Source organism: Bolinopsis microptera, chromosome 12, assembly GCF_026151205.1.
Source record: "Bolinopsis microptera isolate Bmic1 chromosome 12, MBARI_Bmic_1.0, whole genome shotgun sequence".
In the NCBI taxonomy this organism is placed as follows: domain Eukaryota; kingdom Metazoa; phylum Ctenophora; class Tentaculata; order Lobata; family Bolinopsidae; genus Bolinopsis; species Bolinopsis microptera.
In genome coordinates this window covers 8,195,272-8,218,469 of record NC_087083.1, presented here as the reverse complement: position 1 = coordinate 8,218,469, position 23,198 = coordinate 8,195,272, and the positions used below count along the sequence as shown (strand labels likewise).

The following is a 23,198-nucleotide window of genomic DNA, read 5'->3' as shown; positions in this document are numbered from 1 at the left end:
CCCCCGCTTTCCCGGGTTGCGCGGGCCGGGCCAAAGTGGCCCCTTTTAGGGGGGGGGGGAAATCTTTAAACTTTATTTTTTGGAAAAATTAAAGGAAAAATTTTTAAACTACTGAAAAATTGGCAAAAAAAGTCGCCCATTGAGTGCCCGTTTGAGATAATTTTGTTGGTGTGACTTCCATTTCCCCAAATTTTGAAAAAAATACATCAAATAAAATTTTGTATTCGAAAACCCAATTTTTTTCGAATAAAGGGTTTAATTTTTGATTTTATTTTTTTTGATTAAAATTGTTTTGGTCTAGCTAAATTGTATTAAATTTTTGGGTTTGGGCAATTCAAATTTCATTTCCCCAAAAAAAAAGGGGTTCTAGCTTTTTCAGAGGGACTGAGAATAAAGGGCTTAACGAGTTTTTTCCTTTAAAAGGTGTTCAGGTGGGGGGTTTGGGGAAATCGGGATTACAATATAAAAAAAATCATACAAAAGACCCCAAAATTATGGTTTGTGCCCCATTTATCAAATGTTTAGGAAATTACTAAAGTTGAAAATTCCCCCAAAAGGCTTTAAATCTATTTTCTCTGACACTTCAGTCATTGTTTTGTTTTCCCTTTTGATTCAGTCTTTTACACCATTACAGATTTATTTTTTAAATATAATGTCTTATAAATCTTTCTATTTGTAACTATGCTTCATTTTTAAAGAAAAATTTTATTTTGTTTTTAAACTATTTTAGGTAGGCCCGGGGATTGTCACTCCTCCCCTTTAAAATTTTTCCCCCTCATGGACATGTAGTTTCTGGAAAAATTTTGTATTTTTGATTAAAGTTGAACAAATTTGGGGGAAATAATTTCCCACGGTTGTAAATACAGAATTACACCCTTTAAAATCTCCAGAAGAGTTTATATGTCAGTTCCGAAGCTTTTTCGATAAATTTATAAAAAAAAAAAGTAGAAAATACTGTCAAAAAAAAAGTTTAAAATTCAGCGGGTTTTGGGAAGGGAAAAAAAATGTTATTTTAAAAAGTTTTCCCAAACGTATTGAATTTTACAAAAAAAAACTTTCCTAAAAATTTGAAAAAAAAAGGGAAAAAACACTGGAAAAAAAAGATTTATGTTTAAAAAAAGTCCCTTAAAATTTTGGGAAAAAAAAAATACATTTTTTGTAGTATCGACCCAAAGGGTTCTGGTTTAAATTTTTTATTTTTTTTGGAAAAAAGGGTTTTAGGGAAAAAAAAACTGTAATGGGAAAAAGGGTTTTGATTTCCCAAAACTCTGAAATTTTAGGTTTTAAAGATTTCATATAAAAAAATGTAGGGGAAAAACGAAGACTCATTTTGTCCCAATTTAAAAAATTTTTGGGAGGGCTAAAAGGGGGGAGATTTAAAGTACAAGTTTTAAGATAAAAAAATTGGGGACTTTGCACGAAAATTTTTGGGGAACCCCAAGCTTTTATAAGAACCCTTACCAAAGGGGGGGTTCATTTCAGGGGGCCCCGGTTTTTTTCGTTACGAAACAACCCCTTTTTGTCCTAGTTAACTGTTTTTCCCGAAATTTTGAGGAAAAACTTCAAAAAATTTTTTTCGAGGCCCAAACTACAACAAACAGCGGTTAATTTTAATAAAAATGTTTTTTGGGCAAGGGTTCCCCAAAATTTAATTTCCCTTTAAGGTACCAAAAAATTGGGGATTTTTTATAATATACAAGATATGATTTTTTCCCACTTTATACCCCGTTAGATTTATTGAAGTAGGGAAAATGATTAATGGGAAATTGTTTATTTATTTTTTTCAGACCGTAATAGATATATTTTTTAAATTTTTAAAAGAGACAAATAATACATGTTTTTTTTCCAATTAAAAAAACCTTTTTTTGTCATGCCTTTCTTTTTTCTAAGATGACAAAAAGGGGTTTTAAATTTATTTTTTTATAACATTAGTCGTCTTCGGGGGATTGATTTTACAAACCAAGGGGTTTTTCCCATGGGTGGAAATTCAAATTCCCCCCATTGCTGATCTCATGTTGGCCCCAAAAAAAAATTTTAAATTTTATGAAAGGGGGCTTCAGGGGAAAAAAAAAAAAGGGAAATTTGCAAAGATTTATCCAAAAATAAACGAATTTTGTTGACGTTTTTTCTTTTTATTTAAATAAACCCCCTTTCTTTAATAAATTGGGTTAAAGTATTTATCCCCAATTCAAATTTGGGGATGGAGCGAGCTGGTTAAATAAAAAAATCTTTTTCTAATTGGGTTTTAAAAATTAATATTTTTCCCCAGGGAAAGGAATAGAAAAAATCAGTGTTTTTAAAAAAACTGGAAAGATTTTTTTAAATTTTTATGTTGTATCCCTTCCCCTTTCCTCCGGAACCCTCCCCCCGAGGTTGGCTACAACGTTTTTTTTTAAATCAAGTTTTTAGAATGGTTAAAGTTTGCACTTGATTGGAATCTTTACCTCCCATCTTCACCCAAAAATTCCAAAAATTTTAATTTTATAGGGATTATAGCCCTGAAAAGACCGGGTTTTAAAAGGCCCTTTTAAAAGTTTGTTCTGGGGAAAAAATATAACGTTTTCAGGAAGGGTTCCCGGGATTCTAGATGACCGTAACCCCTTATTTTAAAAAAAATCCCCCCATATCTTTTTTATTTTTTTGAAAAAAGGGTACTAACTTTGGTAAACTGAAAAAAATTTTGAACCCTTTTTTGAATAAGTGTTTCAACGTGCCCAAAAACCGAAGTTTTAGACTTTACCAGTGAAAATGGGCGAGCGTACCAAGTGTCATTTTAATTAGAAGTTTTATCAAATGATTTATTATTGAGCTTGTAATTTAAAAATTTTTTTTTCTCCCATTTAAAAAATTTTATTTTAAATTTTTTGTTCCCCTTTTCTTTTCCCCCCTTTTCTTTTCCCTTGTCATCCCCTTTAGGGTTTTTTTTTTCTTGCTTTTAAATGGTACAGCTAAAATTTAAGCTAAGTTTTCCCAAAAACCAAATGGGAGGTGGATCGTTGGGGAAATTAAAACGGGTTTAACCCCCGCAAATTCCAAATCGCAAGCGGGACCACTACTGCATAGTCACAACATCTAAAGTGCCCTATAGTGACTGCAATTTTCCCGGGCTGACTGCAATGTTTTTTCTTTTTCCCCATTTGAAAACAAAGATTAGTTACATTTTTTGCTTATGATTTTTATTTTATTTTTACCTATAGTTTACTTAGATTTAAAACCCCCTTTGGGCCCATAGGGGCGTTTTTTTTGACCCACCCTTTTTTAGACGAAAAAAACCAAAATTTTCCCAAACCCCTTTTTTAAAGAATTTTAGCCCTATATGCTCAACATTTATTTGGGGTTTCTTTTAATGAAACCCCCCCTTCGTCCCCAAGGGTTTAAATACAGCGTTTTATAAAGGGAAAAAATTTAAAAAGGGGGAAAGCCCATTTTTTTTTGCATTATGAATTTTCATCAATAAAAACTTTCCACACGTTGCTAATATTTAGAAAATAAAATTTGATTCCTAGTCAGTCCCAAACAGAATAAGGTCTACAGTTTAATTGTGGCATGTTGAGACTACTATAATGGCTTATACTTTGGAATTGTAAAGAAGCTACTACATCAGCTCCAGTTACAAAATGATTTAGCCAAATACTTTAAAGGGCAATATCAACATGACCATCTGAGGATGAACAGTTCAATCTTTACTGGTTGAATATGATGAAAAGGATTTCATTCAACATCTTATTATATGGTAGAGTCTACCCTTTAGGATTAAGTATGTAATAAAAACCATGGGAATGAAATCAAGTATAAATGAGTAATTTCACTCAATGAGGAAAACATAACAATATAGTTAACAATTTAATTACACGTGACGAAATGATAATTCAAATGGAGGAAAAAAGGAGTTCCGAATGTGCAACAACAACACTTAATAACTTGTAAGGTATTTTTGTGGAAATAGCGCTTGATTTTGATACTTCGGTGTAAATTGTCCGGAAAATATGCGCGGCGCGCATATAATTTTAAAAAAAAAAATTTTTTGGTAAGAATTATATAATTATATTAAATTTAATAATATGTGCTGCTAACAATATAAGTCATTATTAGAAAATAAATAAAAAATTGTCCAAAATATAACACCAAAGTACCAAAATTAAACCACTTTTTTGGGGTTTTATTTAAATAAATCTTAAATAGCAACTTATTTAAATTTGTTGTAATTTTTAATTTCTTGCAGCGTGCACATGCAGCTGCGTTTAAATTTTTTTAATATGCCGTCAATGCGACAATGCAACCGCTCCTACTAAATCGCTCGCCCAAATTTTAAAAGAATTCTTGTGAAAAGGCCCTTTTACTTTGGGTGTGATATTGATCTGAATCGGTGTCTTTTTTGGACGCTGATTCCGAATCACCCTCCATGAGTAGGGTAAAATTGGTTGACGATGTCAACCCCATCGAGATCGTTGCTCTGCGACCGAAGCGGCGACGTCCTCCAAAGGTAAAAAGCTATTCTGGAGAGTTATGGGCCAAAAAACCGTTTGGTCACGTGACAGGCTCAGTAAACATGAATTCGACGCGCGAGTGTTTAGGGCTCGGGTCTCGGGTTAGGGTTGGCTCGTGGTAAGGGTTATGGATAGCTTAGGGGTTATGATTATGGTTAGGTTGGGATACGGGTTTATGTAAAACCGTTTTGTACGGCTGCAACAAACATTAAAAACCCAAAGTCACTTGAAATTTTTGAGCGAGCGAATCTAGTAAGATCCCAATGCAACATTCAACTTTATAACCAAAACAGCGCTCAGCCTGTCATTCCATTTGATTTATTTACTGCCTAATTCTCTATGATTTAAAAAAATTGTAAACATAAAAAATAATAGCCCGGGGTCCCCAGGCTACTATCTAATTATATATAATATAGTAAGTCCCTTTTTAATTTTATTATGGTCACTGGTCAGTGGGGATCAATATTAATTCATAATGCCAATTCTTCGCAGTTCGGCGAGGCCCAGTGGTGCATCTTGCTATGATCTACTAAGTACTATTGAAGATTTACTGTGGAGTGTGGTTGCAAGAAACATTATTTGACTTAAAATGTGGGAAAGTATATGGCAATTAATATACTTATATAATATTGAGGGGTCGTTCACATATTACTGATTACGTAATCACCTTTTGAAAAATTGTAACTCCTTCCTTAATTAGTTTTACACATAACTATTGTGTAAAAATTGCATTGGCATAATCATTTGGAAACCCCCTTCCTCTCGGCTGATTATGTATTATTGAACAACCCCAATCGTATTGAATGTACAGTAATGCATTCAGACTCAGTTCCTTGCTTTGGAATGAACAGAATTAATCTTAATTCAATGATTAAAGCTAAAAGATGATAATATGTTGGATTGTTAGAAATTTATTTATAAGGGAGAAATCTGTGATGATAGCTATTTAGAAAGCATTGATAAGACAACGTTTAGAGTATTGTGTTCAATTTCGGAATCCAGGTGTGGTTCAATTTAACAATGCTGGCAGAGTGGCGTCTTCGTAGTGATCTTATTGAAGGGTATATTTGACTTGGTAGATTATGGGGTGTGTCTGTTTGGAATAAGCAGTTCTGGTCCAAATGTTATTTTGGGAATTATCTTACTATATATAAAGCGAGACGATATATATCCGTACCATTTTACTGACACCACGGCATCAACTTTAACGCGACTTTCCGCAAAAACCGTAAAAGATATACAACTGAAACTTTTTTGACTGGATCAAATGCTTTAATGGCCTCCAATTCAGCATGAAAAAATAAAAAATTGGCCATGAATTAGTGATTTTAGAGCCCAAAATTTGGACCCCCAAGTGGTGTCAAAAACCCAAATAAATAGGTAATAATTATTTTAGTCTGACACCGTTTAGGGTTATATTGTACGGGTTCCTGCTAGTTATACTAAGGTGTAAGGAAGAATTGAGGGAACCCATTATGTTAATAATAAAGAAAAGCATAATGATTTGTTTTATTAAAATCTTTATTTGATTAGCTATTTTTAGGTGCTTATGTTGTAGTGGAAAGAATATTTAACTACTTTTAATTTCCCATCATTTTACCTTTATTCATAAATTTTTATGATGATGTTTGTATCATTACTATTGTATATTGATTTTTATATTGATAAAATGTCTCTCAAAACATAATTTGAGTTATGCCATTCTATCCACCAATGAAAGATATTTTCCTGCTGAAAATCATTCCAATACAGACCGTTATGTCCTTACATGATGAGAATGGAAACCTACTGAAAAACTTATTTTATTATTTCAGATTTCCTTTTTATGGATTCAATAAAACAATCAGTTTGTTTGTATCCTTTTATTTTTCATTTTCCATCTCACAATATGGCATTTAAGATGTGACAGTGTGTAAATTAGTAGCCTGTAATGAAAGGTGGCTATACTCCCGTGCCTCAAGCCAACAAAGATGAGCTTGATGGTGAAACTGTTTACCCCAAACACAGTGAGTAACCCTTGGCGCAACCTAAAATAGCTGATTTTCTTTTAATCAGAAGAATAACATGTAACCCACCATTTTTGATAAGGTGGCTGGTAACCTTGAAATTGTTGTTTTCTTGAAATCAAGCTAATTGGTACATATATATACTCACTTGAATTCTCAGGAGGGAAGAGCAGATCGTACTGGAGATGTTTTTATGGCATTGTCCTTATTGCCTTGGGTATTGGAGCAGGTTTTGCTGCTTGGAAAGTGAAGGAAATTCACTCCAATAATATTGTCGCCAAGCCCCTTTATGACCACAAGCTGTACAAGGTAAATATTGTAATGGTGCATGAAACTTGGGGAGTAGAGCTATATTGATTATTGGTCAGTGCGATTAAACATAATTAGTTGTTAAATTGTAAATATAATTTTAAACAATTGAATCCCTTATATATATTCCCAGGCAATAAAACTTCATAATGGAATGCACATTCTTTTAATTGAGGACAAGGAATCTCTTCTCTCTGGAATCGGCCTCGACCTTCAGGTTGGTAAAGAACAGTTGGTATTTATAGAACAGATTGAATAAAGTTTGATTGCATGGCTGATCTCTGTGGTAAGTGATTTATCAACCGTTTTGCAGCATGATGGTATCTCATTATAAGTTCTCATGTAATTGTTATTTGTACCTTTAAATGACGAGTAAAAGTCGAGGGACCTCATGTTTATCGGGCTGAACCAGTCTAGAAACAATGTTTGCTATTAGTTAAAAAGAACTTTATTGGATCAATTGAACATTGATGAATTGTACATAATATTGTGCATGATATCCTTGTAAAATTGTTCTTCGAACTTGGATGCTTTAAAAGCTACACATACCTCACATACCAACATAGCTAACTCATTTGTAGAATTGTAGTACCATCTTACACTCTACAAATGCGAAGTTTATTTGAACACTGATCCAGTGTGGGTAATATATACACATATCTACAATCTACATATTATTTGTATATATGTACACATATTCACATATTATAGCTCATTCTGATTCCAATGAGGATTGATAACTGTTTAAAAGTTTTCTAAATATAAAATGTGCCCATATCATTATATAATATCGGTCCACAGTACCCTGATCTAGCGTACTTCACAGAGCATGCCATGATAATTAGTTAATTAATAATCAATCTATATAATATTAGTTAATCCAATATTGTGGCCAGGTTGGTTCTATGTCTGATCTGTCAGCAGGCCCCCAGTATCTTGGTCTGGCGCACTACACAGAACATGCAATGTACATGGGTTCTAAGGAGTATCCCCGGTTTAGTGAGTTAATATTTCATAATGTTATTACTATTACTATACTATAATATTCGTTATTTGTAATAATATTGTTAATATTTCATAATGTTATTACTATTACTATACTATAATATTCGTTATTTGTAATAATATTGTTAATATTTCATAATGTTATTACTATTACTATACTATAATATTCGTTATTTGTAATAATATTGTTAATATTTCATAATGTTATTACTATTACTATACTATAATATTCGTTATTTGTAATAATATTGTTAATATTTCATAATGTTATTACTATTATTATACTATAATATTCGTTATGTGTAATTGATTTAGTGAGTTAATATTTCATAATGTGACATACGATCCTTCATTCTCATTTGATTTGATTTAAAACTTTTACAACCACGTGTTCAATTAAAAAACAGCCCATCTAATTTCTAACCAACTGCTTACAGACGAGTTGGCCAACTTCCTCCAGACACACGGAGGTAACGACAACGCCTTCACCACCCAAACCCACACAAACTACTACTTCTACGTTAACTCACGCTCAATTAAACACAGTATTCAGATATTCGCTGCTTCCTTTCGCAGCCCTCTCTTCGACCCATCGGTATGAAAAAAAGGCAATTTCGATAAAATACATTTTTTTAAATCGAAATTTTATTGGTTACAACGAGATTGGTTATTTCATAAAACGAGATAGTGTTGCTACTGTGTTGATAAATTGTCAATAAATTTTCATCAGGTACTGGAGGGAGAGAAGCAGGCGATACAGAACGAATTAGAAAAGGATATTCCTCAAACTGGATGGAAGAAGTTTAGTATTCTAAAGCTTATGTCTGACCCTGACCACCCCTTTCACAGGTTAATATTAGTCAATATAATATTAGTTAATATAATACAATATTAGTTAATATAATATTAGTTAATATAATATTAGTTGATATAATATTAGTTAATATATAATATAATATTACTGAAACATGTAATGTTTGTTTCCCAGGTTTAACGTTGGGAACAAGGAGATATTTGACAGCGCTGATTTTGTTACTAAGATAAGGTGGTTCTACAACAAATACTACTCTGCTAACCTGGTAGTTATAGATCTTGATACAACTTAATAAATAGTTATAAAGCTTAATCAACAATAATAAAACATAATATTAAATTGGAATTCTTTACACACTGAGTAAATTCTTTACATTGGTAAACTAGGGCTCTGTGGTGAAATGATGTGCAGTTTTTCATCAGAACTAATACTGTGGGGTTAAGTTAAAATTATTGGGGAGTACAATTTGATACCAGACGGCTAATAAAGTAATAAAATAGTCACATTTACTTAACATGATTCACCTCAATAAAATGTGAATAAATAATAAATATGTGACCAAATGTGTAACCAAATGTGTGACCAAATGTGTGACCAAATGTGTGACCAAATGTGTGACCAAATGTGTGACCACTAAATAAATACTTTCAGATGAACGCAGTGATTCTGAGTAATCTCCCTCTACAAGAAATAGAGATGATGGCAAGAAAGGAGTTTTCAACTTTACCTAATAGAAACATTACCAAACCTACCTTCTTTAGTAACCCTTATCCTACTGGCACTAAGTTAGTTACTTTTTAATTTAATTCAATTTTAATTTAGTTTAATTTTAATTTATTCAGATTATTACTTTATTTTGTTATTTTGTTATTTTGTTATTTTGTTATTTTGTTGTTTTGTTATTTTGTTATTTTGTTATTTTGTTAATTGTTGTTTGTTGCTTATCTTAATTAATGATATCATTTAGTGGACCGTGGACTAGAAGGGATTCTCGAAACATATGTTTCGTTTATTAATTAGCTTTATAATTTCTGGTCGAATAGAAGGATCCAAAAAATTCGCCAAATATTTTTCACTGGTCGCAGTAACAAATAACCAACCTATATATAACCATTAATCAGTAAGTTACCCACCAATTACCACTAATCAGGTCACTTAACCACTAATTAATTATTGATCAGGTACATTAACCAGTTCACGGTATACGAAAACGGGGCTCTCACTCAGGAGCTAGAACTTCTTTTCCCTATAGCTTCATCTGAAGAGGTAAGATAATACTGTTAATAAGACTTGCAAAAACAAATAAATAAGAAAAATATGTTCAATTTTACCAAAATCATAAAGTGATAAAACTTCTGCCATAACGGAATTTTAAATTTACCTTTACTTCAAAAGAACACTAAACAGGAGATGTAGTCAGAACCCCAATTTAATATTAATCAACTCAATCGTAACGCACAAACTTAAATAACCATTTTTGCTGTACTATTGGGTGAAATGATTTTCAAACCGATAATTAATTTTATTTTAACTTATTCTAGGAAATGAAGCTGGACCACAAGCTAGTTTTAACAATACTGGGAGACGAAAGTCAGGGTACAGTGACTAGTCACCTACGCGATTTGGGGTACATTATAGGTAATACTAGTCATAATAAACCCAATTTACCACAAATCCTGATTTACCGTGCCTTTAACCTCCCCCCAAACGGTACCTCAGAGTTTTACTGTTCTCTCACTACACTAGCTAAGTGTAACATAAATACCATCTCTCACTGGCCGGTGTTGGTACATTTACACTTATCCATACAACACATTGGTCTCTTCTCACTGATTTGATTGGTGCCCTCACACTCTTCATTTGTTACTAGTTTGTTACGACAATCTTGATTGGGTGACAGTGAAATTGGGTGGAGCATTAGAATACTGTATTAGTATTTATGATTAATTAGACTAACTCGATTGTAATAAACTAGACGCTCATTTCACAACTCTATCTTCAGATCTGACAGTTAGCACTCTGACATTCCCAGAAAGTTTCAGCTGTCTTACAATCCAGATACATCTCACTTCTACTGGTAAATAATTAATCAATTAATTAATTAATTAATTAATTGCTTAATTGATTTGAGTTTTATTGTAGCTTTACTTTTACATCTTTTTAAGATTTTAGATATTTGTCCCATATGCAGGACTGATTAGCTCTTTAGAATTTTTATGAAACTATCGGAGAGTTAGTTTCACGGTATTATATATCAATTGATTAATCGAGTAATTAATTATTTGCCACATAAAAGTTATGAAAGTAACGTAGTGGTCAGTGGAGAGTAGAGTTGAATAACTACAGGGCCTACAGAAGGGGTATATTATACAAAAGGTATATTATACAGATATTATATATTTGTTCAGAACTTCAATATGCTTTGTTACTAGAACTGTAATTATATTATATTTAACCGAGAATTAGTTGTACTGGCCCCAACTAGAACTATAATTATATTATATTTAACAGAGTTGTTAGTTGTAAAGGCACCAACTTTAATCATAATAAAGTTATAATAATTAAAGGGGCAGTAAACTGTTCTCACTCATTGAGTGGCTGTGTATGCTCTCAGTAAAAAGTGTATCATTTCGTTATTATGATAGGTACTAGTGTAACCCCTGCCTACGGCCGGGACTTCACTATCGTAGTTAAAATGCAAAAGTATAAACCCGCCTATTATATGATATTATTATATGATATTATACCGTTTTCTTGATTAAGCCGCTCGGAAATTACACGCGCACAGACAGACACACAGACAGACAGACACACATTCTGAGATTATTATTTAAGATTACGAATCACGACTATCAAAATCCAGCTCAAATTAAACACATTTCATAAATGGATTAAGATGATTTATCTAACATACTTTATGTCCAGGAAATCTCACTCTCAAACCTCCTAACAGGTTCCTGTAATGTGAGGAAGATAATTAGAACAGTGTTCGACTACATAGATCTGATGAAGCGGGAGATCACCAAATCTATATGGGAGGACAACTTTAACCTTCAGGGTATTAGGTAGGCTTACTTACTTACTTACTTACGTTTCTGATTATTAACATTATAAAAATTTAAATCACTATTGTCTTAATATCTATACTAGGACAGGATTATAGAAATATGTAAAGTATTATCAAAATGATTAATCACTGATCAATTTAATTACGATACTACGATAGATTCAACTAATAACTAAGTAATTACTAACTACTGCAGATTCGACTAATAACTAAGTAATTACTAATTACTGCAGATTCGACTAATAACTAAGTAATTACTAATTACTGCAGATTCAACTAATAACTAAGTAATTACTAATTACTGCAGATTCAACTACCACGACGAGTCAGATCTGAAGACACTTCTCAAAACAATGCCGGGGTGGATGTCATCAGCTTCATCTCCTAGATACTATCTTAACAACCAGGTAACTAGGATACAGTCTCCTAGATACTATCTTAACAACCAGGTAACTAGGATACCGTCTCCTAGATACTATCTTAACAACCAGGTAACTAGGATACAGTCTCCTAGATACTATCTTAACAACCAGGTAACTAAGATACAGTCTCCAAGATACTATTTTAACAACCAGGTAACTAGGATACAGTCTTCTAGATACTATCTTAACAACCAGGTAACTAGGATACAGTCTCCTAGATACTATCTTAACAACCAGGTAACTAGGATACAGTCTCCTAGATACTATCTTAACAACCAGGTAACTAGGATACAGTCTCCTAGATACTATCTTAACAACCAGGTAACTAGGATACAGTCTCCTAGATACTATCTTAACAACCAGGTAACTAGGATACAGTCTCCTAGATACTATCTTAACAAACAGGTAACTAAGATACAGTCTCCTAGATACTATCTTAACAACCAGGTAACTAGGATACAGTCTTCTAGATACTATCTTAACAACCAGGTAACTAGGATACAGTCTCCTAGATACTATCTTAGCAACCAGGTAACTAGGATACAGTCTCTTAACCTGAAAAAAGTTTATATTTTCATCTTGAATGAATAAAAATTACCTAAATCTACTTAATCAATAATGACATCTTAATTCTAACATTGTTACTAGTTGGTGCACTCGAAATACAAGCGTGGAGATATTGACAGAGTTCTGAACAAGTTAAATGTTAACAATCTCAATGTTCTTCAAGGTACGCTTATCTTATCTTATCTTATATTATGAGGATTCGTTGCGACGCAACAAGGGCATCGAATGAGTCGACCACCTTTGTTATTTTACTTCGGCATTACCTGCATTACAATGTAAACCAGCACTTTCAAGGAAGAGCTTTACAAGAAGCCGAAGGATCGTTCCTAAGGCCAGCGACGGTTAAGGCACTATGCCACACTTTCTTCGCCCGAGGCTTCGCTGTGTTGATCAAGCACAGCTCCTCATTTAACCCTCACACCCGATTTCTCGAGCATTCGGCTGAGTGAACCGTGGGGCTACATAGACCACTCGGGATCCTTAGCAGAGCGTCAACGACGCTCACCCCACGACTAGGCAGGCAGTGGGATTCGAACTCGCAACCTCACGATTACAAAGCCGATGATTAACCAACTGCGCTACCTGGCCGCTGGAATGTTTTACTATTCAAATTAGTATTGAGATAATGAACAAAGTAGCTGATATCACTTGATTAGATAATTAATTTAATCACTATAATTATCGCAGGTGGAGCAGGTTTTGATACTATGTTGTGTGAGTTTCCTTCCCTGGACCAATACGACACAACATTCAAAACTAAATACCATTCTTCCAGCATTCCATCCTCCTGGATCCAATAGTTAGTGGGGTGTGGGGTGTGGGGCGTGGGGTGCCTAATAATGACTTAATTATCCAGGAGAAAGAACTGATTGTGCGATTATGTTAAATACTATTAGATACGTGAGGGCACTCCGAATAGAATTGCTCGCCTAATACGGGTTTTGACTCAGCGGGTAAATACTCCTACCCCTTTTTAACTGCGGCAGTGAAATCCTGGCTGAAGGCCGGGTTACACTAGTAATTATTTATAATAATATAATATAATTATATGATATATAATTATAGTAACCATTCAGTTGGCAGTCTGAAGATCACAAGACTGAGAGTCTCTCAATACCAGATAAAAACGAGTTTATCCCATCTGACTTCACAATACTCCCTTTATCTAAACTTCCTCAACCTTCCATTATTCTTGATGAGGACGGTGAGATGAAATCAGTATTTTCTACTTTCACTTCTTCCTCACTTCTTTCACTTCTCTTTTTCACTTCCGTACTTCATGAACCTTTTCTCTGACTGTTTTTATTGCAGGTTTTAAAGCGTATTGGAAACAGGACTCGTCGCTACCTAAATCCTACGTCAATTGCAAGTGTGTAGAAAATTATAGAAACATTTGAAGCTTAATGATAATTAATGATAATTAATGATAATTATGTTGTAAAAATGTGAAAGGGGTCTATAATTCAGTGTGCAAAAGTCTAGGCTTTTTAGCAACTGCTACCTAAGAAATTTATTTTCTGTATACACTAAACAACTATATTCAAATATCGGCTCTGAGAAAAATAATCGTCTCTCATCGTGTTCCTTTATTTTAATATCTTCACACACAGTACCCTGTCACTTGTTTTTTTCTCGTTTGAGGAGACTCTGAGTTTTAATATCGCACTTTATTTAATATCGCACTTTATTTAATATCGCACCACTACGTCGTACACTCTACAGAATATAAAATTGTATTTTAAATAGAGGATTTTACTGCACCTCATAGTAGCTTACAATACTGGTGAGCTTATTTTACGATGCGGTCCCATTATTCCATATATGGTATAATCATAGTCTGACAATACCGTATGTCAATTTGTTACGCAATCCTCACGCCTTGTGCTATTTATACTGCTTAGATGTTGAGAGGGTGCATAGCGAATAATGAATATTCTAGTTCGAATAATTCACCTTATTATTTATAATATTCGGTGGATTGTGGTAATAATTTCGCGACTTTTTCAAGAAATTTATAGATAACAAAACTGTTAGTTATATAAAGTAATATTTATAGTTATAACTTTATACATATTATAACTTATGTTATAACTAACGGACCAACTTACTACAGTCAATAACTATGTATCGTGAATAACTACTACTAATTAACTAACCAACTAACTAACTAACTAACTAACTATACTGCCACTAATTAACTACTAATTAACTAACTGTTAACCAATATAACATGTAATTCACTTCAGGTTTTTTATACCAGATTTCTCTAAAGACCCACGACTGGTAGCTATACTCCGTCTGTATTTAGGTTAGTTAATTCAGAACTTGTTTTGCTCCTAACTGCAAAAATTGTGCTTTTAACAGCAAATATTGTGCTTTTAACAGCAAATATTGTGCCTTTAACTACAGCAATTGTGCTTTTAACACCAAACATTGTGCTTCTAACTGCCCAAATAGCTACTTCTATTAATCGCAGAACTGGTGAGTGAATCACTGGATACAGTTACCTACGCTGCCAGCACTGCAGAATACAGATACAGCTTGTCTCCTGTCAGTGAGGGATTCAAACTCAGGGTCGAGGGTAAATAGTCTGTGTGTCTGGTATGTCTTTCTGTGTGTCTGGTATGTTGTCTGGTATTTCCTTTCTGTATGTCTGGTATGTCGTCTGGTATGTCGTTTCTGTGCGTCTGGTATGTTGTCTGGTATGTCTTTCTGTGTGTCTGGTATGTTGTCTGGTATGTCTTTCTGTGTGTCTGGTATGTTGTCTGGTATTTCCTTTCTGTGTGTCTGGTATGTTGTCTGGTATGTCTTTCTGTGTGTCTGGTATGTCGTCTGGTATGTCCTTTCTGTGTGTCTGGTATGTCGTCTGGTATGTCTTTCTGTGTGTCTGGTATATTGTGTGGTAAATAGTTTGTGTGTCGGGTATGTCGTTTCTGTATGTCTGTCTTTCACTTATTCGCTATTTAATTCGCTAGTGTAATACAGTCTCTACAATAGATCATGAATATATCAAGTTATTGTTCCCCTTTATCATGAGATCCTCTATGTTATTATCATATCTGGTATGTATAATCTGCTATTTAAGTTCCCCTTAATGAGACCGCTATGTTGTTATCTGAACATTCCCAGGATTCTCTGATACAGATACATTCTACAAATTCCTAAAGTTCGTGGTCTCTGCACTCAGAGACCCCCCAGCTATCACTGAGATGAGGTAGAGATCCCATTTATGTATAAAAACTAGCTGAAAATTAATAAATAAATCACTTAATTAATTAGTTGTTTAAAATTAATCTATAAAAAGTAAAACTATTTCAGGTTCAAGTACCAGGTACAGGAGATGGTGTACGATCAGCTTAATAAGATTTACAAGGATCAGCCCTTCAGACAAGGGTTCTATCTGGCTAGGTACTGTAATATTGTTAATTAATTAATTAATTAATTAGTTAATTAATTAATTAATTAATTAATTAATTAATTAATTAATCAATTAAATAATTAATGTAATATTGCACGTGATTCATTAATATATTACGTCATGTAGAATAGGTAATATTATTTATTGATACATTAATTCGATGATTGCACCCATAATAAAATAGTATAATTTCAGATTGTTTTATCAAAGTTACTCTTATGATAACAGTCTTATTAATTCGCACATCCTCAAACTCAAACAACAACAAGGTCAGTTCTACAAATTTACTAGTTAACTACTACTAATTAACTAACTAACTAACTATACTGCCAGTATACAGCTATACTATACTATACTATACTTCAGGTTTTTTATACCAGATTTCTCTAAAGACGCACGACTGGTTCTACAAATTTACCTGAACTTTTTCTCATTTATTCACCGTTCTAAATAGGAATAATTTACCTTACTAAAATCTTTAATTAGGAATAATGTGTATGAAACATTGTTAGATATTACATCAACAAATCGTTCAAAAACTTAAACTTTTGGTTGTGCAGTTCAGTAAAATCTGGTTTAACTCCACTACAAATTAATAAGTATTTATTTTAACAGATTTTAAATAATTAAAAATTAATTAATATTTCCAACACCTCTGCAGTTCTGGAAGGAGGGAGGGAGCTGTTAAAGAAGCTAGCAGTGAAGTGCTTCGTGTTTGGTAATGTTGATGTTAGGGAGGCGCTGAACTACGCTCAGTTTATCCGGGATGAGTTCTTATCTCATGTTATGAGTAAGTTATAAGTTATATAAGCTACATGTTATGAGTAAGCTACTATAAGTAATAAGTTCAATAAATCAACGAAAGTTATTTTTAACTATTAGCAATCATTGTTTTATGACTGGTCCACTTCATTAAAAAATTTCATTATTTTAGAGATTCTAGCAACGGCTTTAGCATACGTTTTGAAAACGATTTCAAAACAGGGGCGGTATTTTGAAGCCTAGTGGCGGCATTGGGCGTCACTAGTGGCGGCATAAGGCGGCACTAGTGGCGGCATTAGTGGCGACATTAAGGGGCACTAGTGGCGGCATTGAGGGGCACTAGTGGCGGCATTGAGGGGCACTAGTGGAGGCATTAGGCGGCACTAGTGGCGGCATTAGTGGCGACATTGAGGGGCGCTAGTGGCGGCATTGAGGGGCACTAGTGGCGGCATTGAGCGGCACTAGTGGCGGCATTGAGGGGCACTAGTGGCGGCATTGGGCGGCACACGCAATCAGCGGGAGAACTTAAGTACTCCACTGACCGTTCAATCAGTTATTTTGGTAGTCTGGTCCTGGTAGATCGCCTGCCCTCTCTTATTTGACCAAATTGGGGCATTTGGTGTGATAATGTGTGATAATGTGTGTGATAATGACGGTTACAAACGAGCTGACAGCAGAATCAGGTCGCCGCTCAACTGCTACCATTACTGTCCAATATCTCGACTAACTAACTACTATTTCAGAGTCTAGCTACTCGTATCGCGGTACAGTAGTTGTATTGTAGAAACTAACTAACTACTATTTCAGAGTCTAGCTACTCGTATCGTGGTACAGTAGTTGTATTGTAGAAACTAACTAACTACTATTTCAGAGTCTAGTTACTCGTATCGTGGTACAGTAGTTGTATTGTAGAAACTAACTAACTACTATTTCAGAGTCTAGTTACTCGTATCGTGGTACAGTAGTTGTATTGTAGAAACTAACTAACTACTATTTCAGAGTCTAGCTACTCGTATCGCGGTACAGTAGTTGTATTGTAGAAACTAACTAACTACTATTTCAGAGTCTAGTTACTCGTATCGTGGTACAGTAGTTGTATTGTAGAAACTAACTAACTACTATTTCAGAGTCTAGTTACTCGTATCGCGGTACAGTAGTTGTATTGTAGAAACTAACTAACTACTATTTCAGAGTCTAGCTACTCGTATCGTGGTACAGTAGTTGTATTGTAGAAACTAACTAACTACTATTTCAGAGTCTAGCTACTCGTATCGTGGTACAGTAGTTGTATTGTAGAAACTAACTAACTACTATTTCAGAGTCTAGTTACTCGTATCGTGGTACAGTAGTTGTATTGTAGAAACTAACTAACTACTATTTCAGAGTCTAGTTACTCGTATCGCGGTACAGTAGTTGTATTGTAGAAACTAACTAACTACTATTTCAGAGTCTAGCTACTCGTATCGTGGTACAGTAGTTGTATTGTAGAAACTAACTAACTACTATTTCAGAGTCTAGCTACTCGTATCGTGGTACAGTAGTTGTATTGTAGAAACTAACTAACTACTATTTCAGAGTCTAGTTACTCGTATCGCGGTACAGTAGTTGTATTGTAGAAACTAACTAACTACTATTTCAGAGTCTAGTTACTCGTATCGCGGTACAGTAGTTGTATTGCCTCCTGGTAGGTGGATATGGCAGGTTCCTGTACTTAACCCAACAGAAACTAATAACTGTATCTTCGTCATCAACCAGGTAAGTTGCCCTTAATTAGGTAATAGTTAATTAGGTAATAGTTAGTTAGGTAATAGTTAATTAGGTAATAGTTAATTAGGTAATAGTTAATTAGGTAATAGTTAATTAGGTAATAGTTAATTAGGCTCTAACAATGTCCTCAGTGTAATCTTACACACATTCTCGGACATTGTCACAGTGTTCAGTTAATGAGTAATTAGAAGTTTAATATCCTGTGTCGGATTGTTGTGGCGTATAGTACAGTATACTGTACTCTACTGTACTCTACTGTACTCTACTGTACTCTACTTTACTCTAATGTACTCTACTATACTCTACTTTACTATACTGTACTCTACTATACTCTACTGTACTCTACTGTACTCTACTGTACTTTACTGTACTCTACTTTACTCTAATGTACTCTACTATACTCTACTGTACTCTACTGTACTCTACTTTACTGCACTGTACTCTACTGTACTGTAGTTTGTATGTAATCATCAGATAACAGCAAGAACAGTCAGTGGCCCTAGTTTGAGGAAGAACATTCTCCTGACTGTACTAGCTACAATTATGAAGGTTAGACCTTTTCTAACTCTCTCCCTCCTTCTTCTCAGTGGCGTAACGTACCTGCGTGCCCCCCCCCCCCCGCAATTTTTTTTGCCGCCCCCAAAAATTTGTATTGGTTCTTTATTTGGATTTTGGCCTCCTTTTTACCGCCCACTTTTTAAGCAAAAAAGACCCCAAATATTTTGTTCACGTCGACCGAACGTTAAATTAGTCAGGATAATACACAAATTGGGCGTTTTTGCTTTAAAAAATACCTGAAATTCGGGTATAGCGGGGGTAGCAGAGGCGGTCGTTTCGCCACTGCTCCTTCTCCCCTTGTCTTGGGATTTGTCACTGGGCCACAATTTCACAATAATTTTTATTTGTTCTCCCAACTTTCCCCACACAATTTGAGAAGTTTGAAATCTGTAATTTAATCGTTATCAAGCTGATGCCAGTTGCATAACTGACTCATGAAATGTGTAATAATTGTGGCAATATCGCAGGCACCACTAAAATCGTACGTTTGCGTAACGCGCGCTACATTTATCCAATGAAAAGTTAAAATGAAACCGTCCACTTCGCCAATTACGCGCGCTCCATTTAACTGGCACTTCAAATTGTGTAAGAGTTCAAACCCCTGCCCATAATTGGGATAATTACGATGTTTATGGTACCGCCGACCGCTCTTATTATTCCAATCAGCTAATTACGAAGCTTCAAATCACAGGATCCTGCGTACGCGACACTGAGGACACAAGAGCAGCTCGGGTACACTGTGTTCACGGGGACACTCAAGATGTTGAGTGTTGATTACTTTTATCTTTTACTACAGGGTACGAAAAGCTTTATAATATTTAACTTTAAAAAGAGTAGGTTTTGAATTGTGTGGCTGGATAGTATCCTCAGGAATCAGGATACCTCCACATTTAACTTAACACTCGTGTACCTGACTACAATTGTAGTCTAATTGTAGTCACAACTGTAGCCTACAACATTACTTGTTCAGGTAGCCACTACACCCCTGAAGTAATGATGAAGCGAGTGGTGGAGTTCATGCACTCTTATAAAGACACCCTGGTAGAACTCGTAGCTAACGGAACTGCTGAACACCCGAGGTTCGTAAGAATTAGAATAAGAACTAAAATCAAATTTACACTACGATACAAATAGTAAACAATTTAAAGACGCTTCAATCTGCTGCGCAGGACATTTAAATCAGTCAAAAACTGTTAATAGAGGTACGTATTATGTTTCTAACGAGGAACCCTGATGCGGGACAGGGATATATGGAGGGCCGAGGGGGTTATCTGGCGTAGATAAGACTAAGTTCTGACCTAGTGGTACTTTTTAATTGTCAACTGTCAAGTCTACAAAACATATTATAAAGATAACGAGAACATTAAGTGTTCATTTAAAAAAATCATTTATAACTATGTCATTGTGACATCTGCAGATCGATCTTTAAAACACATGTGATCCTCCGAATCCTTTAATAAATACCTATTCAAATTCTTTAAATACCCAAACAAATAAACCTTGTTTGTATTTTCAGCGGAGAAGAATGGTTCTCAACTACCAAACAGGAAGCCATCAACCTTTTACTGTCCAGACCAGAATCTCAGGTTTCTTGCTGTTAATCTGCATTCTTGTTCTGTTACTCTGCTGCTCTGCACATATAATGTTTCTCTGCTACAAAATAGCATCAGGCTGATTTTGTACCTGTAGTCTTATGTTCACTTCCTTAACCATTGTGATCTTAACGCTGCATCGAGGCGAAAAGTCCTAGACAAGATCCAGTCACTCATATCAAATCCAATCAAACCGTCTGCGACATCTTATCCTGTTCACAATGTCATCCCTGGAGCAAACGTCCTCAAATTCATCAGCAACAACAGTGAAATCATTGAACTTATCACAAACGAAAGTCAAGTCCACCTCACGAGAGTCGTTGCTAGGTTTGCCACTACGTGTTTTAACAACCGCAAGAAATTTGTTGACTCTCTGGCCAGTACATGAACAGTGAACACTGAAAATCACTGTACCCGCTTTTGTTTCTTTTCGCGCAACGACGAGTGCAAACTGCAAAGTGACCTGGCTCAAGCATTACAGCATTACCAAGGCGACTGAAAACAAAATATTCTATGTCAAATCTTTATTTTTCACTTTAGTTAAGTTATATTAATATAATAAATTCAAATCTTATGATATTGTTATTATCTTAACAGTTACTATTGTAGCTCAAGATTTTAAATTTGTATTCCTTGTATTCCTTGTATTCCTTGTATTCCTTGTATTCCTTGTATGTTATTATCTGATAAATTTCAATGAGCTGTATTTGTACTGCTGTGTTTTCTCATAGGTTTGATGTTTCATTTCTGAACAGCTTTTGCAATTGCTGGAGCCAATCTTTAAAGCTGTTTCTTCTCTCTTTCCCTCTTAGAAATATATGTAAGTTGTATCTTTTAGTTCAATTCCCGTAAATTTTTTTATTTTATAAGTTTTTCCAATGTATTGCCGAAGCTCTAGATATTACCATTTCACTAGATTATCACCATAAACTGCTCCTTCACAAAACCTTCTCGGATAGTGTTAGCACAGTACTGCTCCTTCACAAAACCTTCTCGGATAGTGCTAGCACTAAGCACAGTACTGCTCCTTCACAAAACACTCCCACAGGTTGGACTCGCGGAGTATTCCTCAGACACATCGCAATCCAACTGGCCCTTCTTCAACAGGAGGGAGTATATAATAACAGCGGGGAAGGGAATCAGAAAAGAGGATCTCGTCGAGTTCTACCACAATTACATCATAGGTTTTCTTATTACTTTCAACCAAATTTTATTTTTTCTCCATTAATAAACCTGGTATCGCTGATGTCAACTATTGACCCCCTGACAATTGACCCCCTGACAATTGACCCCTGACAATTGACCCCCTGACAATTGTCTCAATTCTCATTTTTCCCTTTAACCCTGTTAATTGTTTGGAGAATGTATCAACGTTATTTTGTTACATAAACTTTAATGACTAAGTCACTAAGCCTTTTCTAATTAAGGTGACAGAAGCATCTGGTGACATTTGTTAATTTCCTTTCCAGTGTTCACTACTTTGGTCGCTACTTCGGTCAATACTTGGCATGTCGTCAAGATGTATTCAGTATTATAGTTCACATTTCACTGTAAATATAACGGCGTTATAGTTCACATGTAACTTCGATACATTAAATTTAAATTTAAATATATATATTATTTAGGAGACGCTAGACAGCTAATAGTACAACTGCACGGAGCCGGGTATCCAACACATCAAAACACTAGTGTACCTCACAAGCAGATCCTAGACAAGGAGTCCATTCAGAAACTGAAGGAGAATCTGTTCCCTGTTAATACCGAGTTTGTTTGGTGAAATTATTCATTAATTCATTAATTAGCTATTGATTATAAATATTTTAAAATTTATTTTCAAATGGCAAGATGTAAGTTATTGTTAGTGAGACAAACAGAAGATTTTATTTCTTTCGTAAAATTTTTGGACAGTTTTATGGAGAGATTATATTTGATATTTGATTATTTCAAAATAATTTAATTATTTTAATTATTTAATTTAATTATTTTAAAATATTTATCACAAATTGTACCGATGCTATTAATTTATTTCGCTTTATATTTCGCTATCTAAGATTTAAGTCGTATTGAAATTGAGCTGACAATTTCTGTCATAGTTGATTTTCACAAGATACAATTAATATTTCGCCATAAACAAACGCGTAAATGCGCCGTTATATTGTTTATATTTTGTTCAATAACAACTGTGAACTACCAGTTTTATATTTGTTATTTAATGTAATCATCAAATTTCATTTAACATGTTGTTAATTAGATTTTGTTTGCTTTGTTCACTTTCATAGTAAAAATAGGTCCCAGTTAGCGATGTCTAGCGATTAGACTTTCGAAAAAGAACCTACAATTCCCATAATGTGGATGTAGTGTCAACTCAATCACCTGATCACACGTAATGAATAAAATTGTTATGCTTCATATCTCGATCATCTG

General features: G+C 34.4%; 1 protein-coding gene across 1 annotated transcript; it reads left to right on the top strand.

Annotated features, from left to right (window-relative positions):
- The first annotated feature begins 6,386 nt into the window (after positions 1 to 6,386).
- On the top strand, positions 6,387 to 22,954 carry LOC134824187 (insulin-degrading enzyme-like). The gene is made up of 30 exons (XM_063835951.1): positions 6,387 to 6,493; positions 6,654 to 6,802; positions 6,936 to 7,019; positions 7,699 to 7,801; positions 8,245 to 8,402; positions 8,538 to 8,656; positions 8,796 to 8,886; positions 9,273 to 9,406; positions 9,803 to 9,887; positions 10,163 to 10,259; positions 10,624 to 10,698; positions 11,575 to 11,686; positions 11,996 to 12,095; positions 12,759 to 12,840; positions 13,365 to 13,476; positions 13,754 to 13,881; positions 13,989 to 14,046; positions 14,924 to 14,985; positions 15,154 to 15,258; positions 15,807 to 15,891; positions 15,996 to 16,085; positions 16,291 to 16,364; positions 16,757 to 16,885; positions 18,497 to 18,612; positions 19,099 to 19,173; positions 19,874 to 19,979; positions 20,153 to 20,261; positions 20,699 to 20,768; positions 21,823 to 21,958; positions 22,400 to 22,954. The coding sequence occupies exons 1-30, from the start codon at positions 6,418 to 6,420 to the stop codon at positions 22,549 to 22,551; spliced, it is 3,072 nt and encodes a 1,023-aa protein (XP_063692021.1). The 5' UTR covers positions 6,387 to 6,417; the 3' UTR covers positions 22,552 to 22,954.
- The last annotated feature ends 244 nt before the right edge of the window (positions 22,955 to 23,198 follow it).

Bases quoted from the DNA above. Each gene is read 5' to 3' on its own strand.
- LOC134824187 (XM_063835951.1), top strand. From the start codon at position 6,418: ATGAAAGGTGGCTATACTCCCGTGCCTCAAGCCAACAAAGATGAGCTT. The intron at 12,096-12,758 runs GTAACTAGGATA...CATTGTTACTAG, and splicing joins GATACTATCTTAACAACCAG to TTGGTGCACTCGAAATACAA. The intron at 15,259-15,806 runs GTAAATAGTCTG...GAACATTCCCAG, and splicing joins ATTCAAACTCAGGGTCGAGG to GATTCTCTGATACAGATACA.